The sequence below is a fragment of the Monopterus albus genome, unplaced genomic scaffold (assembly GCF_001952655.1).
Source record: "Monopterus albus unplaced genomic scaffold, M_albus_1.0 scaffold155.1, whole genome shotgun sequence".
In the NCBI taxonomy this organism is placed as follows: Eukaryota; Metazoa; Chordata; class Actinopteri; order Synbranchiformes; family Synbranchidae; genus Monopterus; species Monopterus albus.
Window position 1 is genome coordinate 671757 of NW_018128035.1, and position 2366 is coordinate 674122.

The window sequence follows — 2366 nt, forward strand, 5'->3', positions numbered from 1 at the left end:
TTTGTAAAGTGTCCTGAGATGACTTTTGTTGTGATTTGGCGCTATACAAATAAAATTTGATTTCATTTGATTTGATTTGGTTGTGTATCTTACCATGCAGACACATGGAGTGATGAAGGACCAGCACCACTTCATCCAGGGGAAAGGCCGGTAGCCAATCATACGAGCTACATCGTCCATGAAGCGGTCAGCACCTGCACAACATTCTCCTTCAGTCTCATCAGTTTTCACGACGTACTCCACTAACACAGTTCTGGAAAACATACTGGTTGTGTGTGCATGTGTGTGTGTTGCATACCGTAGACCCAGGCGACTACTGTGCATTCCCAGAATGCTTGCCAAAGCAGAGTCATTCCACTGGCCGAGTAGTAGTCAAACAGCTGGAAGACGTACATCCCTCCCTGCACAGAAACAGTTAGTGTTGGACTTCCTGCAGCACCGTCTCATTTCAACATCCATTTAAACTCATTTATCAGCTGCTGCCGTTTCCTTTTACTTTCAGGCACGACTCCTGTCTCAGCTTTCACTTGTGTTACTATCACTTACTGGTAAAACAGCGCTCGTGTGTGACTGTGACTGACCTGTGTCACCATGGAGAGGTCGATGATGAAGCACAACAAGCAGCATGCAGCTACAGCGATCTCCCTTCTGTAGCGGTGCTGGTACTTTCCAGGAAACAGGTCCAGAATTCCAGTAACAAAACCTTCGACCCCAACAAACTGCAGAGAAGGACAGAAACGCTGAATCTACAGGCTCATGAACGTTACTACAGATGAATGTTGGAAGAAAATGTGACCGACTCCCTGAGGGAGGACGTTCATGTTACAACGGGAAACACACTGAGAATTGTTTCCATAAAGGAAAAACCAATAAGAAAACAGCTGCGAGCAGCACTAAGCTCAGACGGTGGATCTGACTGAGGTGGCTTCTGGTCATGTGACCGAGTGTGGAGATCAGGTGGCCAGGGATGGACCACACACCTGCTGCCAGTCACTGAGCAGCAGGGATGGCTCAAATGTAGTAAAACTAAAAGTAATGGGCCTGGTTTGAAAATGTAAGGAGTAGAAAGTACAGATACTTGTGTTAAAATGGAGTAAAAGTAAAACGGTGTCAGAAAGTAAATACTCAAGTACATATACCTGAAAAACCTACTTAAATACAATAACGAAGGGGGTGTTGTGTGTGTGCGTGTTGGTCACCTGACTGTCCAGTCCCAGCAGCAGCAGCATGAAGAAGAAGAGCGCCGCCCAGAGCGGAGCCACCGGCATGAGACTAACAGCCTTCGGATACGCAATGAAGGCCAGACCTGGACCTGAAACGCAAACACATGTTCAAAGCTCTCCATGTACTTCAGAACAGTACAGTTAGTGCATCCACTGCAAATTTATCACAAGGGTCTGAAGATGGAAAACACTACACCAGTTGTTGGTTGTGTTAAGAACTGCAAACTGATTCTGTGGCCCCATCTCATGCTTCAGCTGAGATGTGGACGCAGCCAAAGGGTTAAAGTGGCGCGTCTGTCCTGACTGACAGGTGTCTCAGGCAGTCAGATGAGGTTTGTTACTACACACATCCTGTGGTTCAACTGTGCCCATTAAAGCCCCATGGAACAAAAAGGAGTCACGTCTTGAGGCAAAAGTCTCTGGATAAATAATCCTACACACGCAGAGTGGTGCTAATACTTTAAACCATTAGAAACGGGTCAGACAGGTCTGAGAGTAAACTGGGTTTACTGCTGTTCTTTTTACAGTGAATTACAATAAAAAGATTCATGTCCTCCTGTTATTTTCATGTATACACGAGACACAGCTCATCTCAGTCATGTCACCATCAGCCAGGAGTACATTGATGGCATTTTTCAACATGATCCGAGCTCTTCAGCAAATTCTCCATGGCCCTCGGTAACAAACACCCAAACATACACAATCAAAGCAATACAGTGTCGCACAGTAACACACAGAGGTACAGTAGCAGTGACACACAAATGCTGAATATATTAAAAAGTATAAATGTTACAAGAACAAAAAATACAAGCGCACATGTCCATAAAAGGCTGAACTTTGTGATATTTGAATGGTTTTTCTGGCTGAAAGTATACTGGAGTTAAGTGCCAAAAACGTACGGAAGAAATCAGAAAATATAAAGAACAGGATAACAAAGTGTGGATGCTGACTCAGCATCCACACAACTCAAGGTCAGGTCAAGGTCAAAGTGTTTATTTGTCATATGCACAGTTAGGAAACGTGTTTCCCTGTACAATGAAATTCTTACTTTGCCGTCCACATGAATGCCACAAAATACAAATGAAATATAAAGTAGATAAATAAGTAACACAAAATCTAAGGCACTTTAAGCAGCAAATGCAG

The 2366-nt window shown here is 44.0% G+C and overlaps 1 protein-coding gene across 3 annotated transcripts in view; it reads right to left on the minus strand.

The window, feature by feature from the left end:
• The window catches only part of slc6a8 (solute carrier family 6 member 8), a 35545-nt gene that overhangs the window by 6196 nt on the left and 26983 nt on the right, over window positions 1–2366 (minus strand). For all 3 annotated transcript variants that reach the window (XM_020614982.1, XM_020614983.1, XM_020614984.1), the window contains 4 exons: window positions 1200–1312; window positions 582–719; window positions 299–401; window positions 94–194 (listed from right to left, as the gene is read on the minus strand). In XM_020614982.1, the coding sequence (XP_020470638.1) occupies window positions 94–194; window positions 299–401; window positions 582–719; window positions 1200–1312 (455 nt within the window). The remainder of the gene's footprint in view (window positions 1–93; window positions 195–298; window positions 402–581; window positions 720–1199; window positions 1313–2366) is intronic.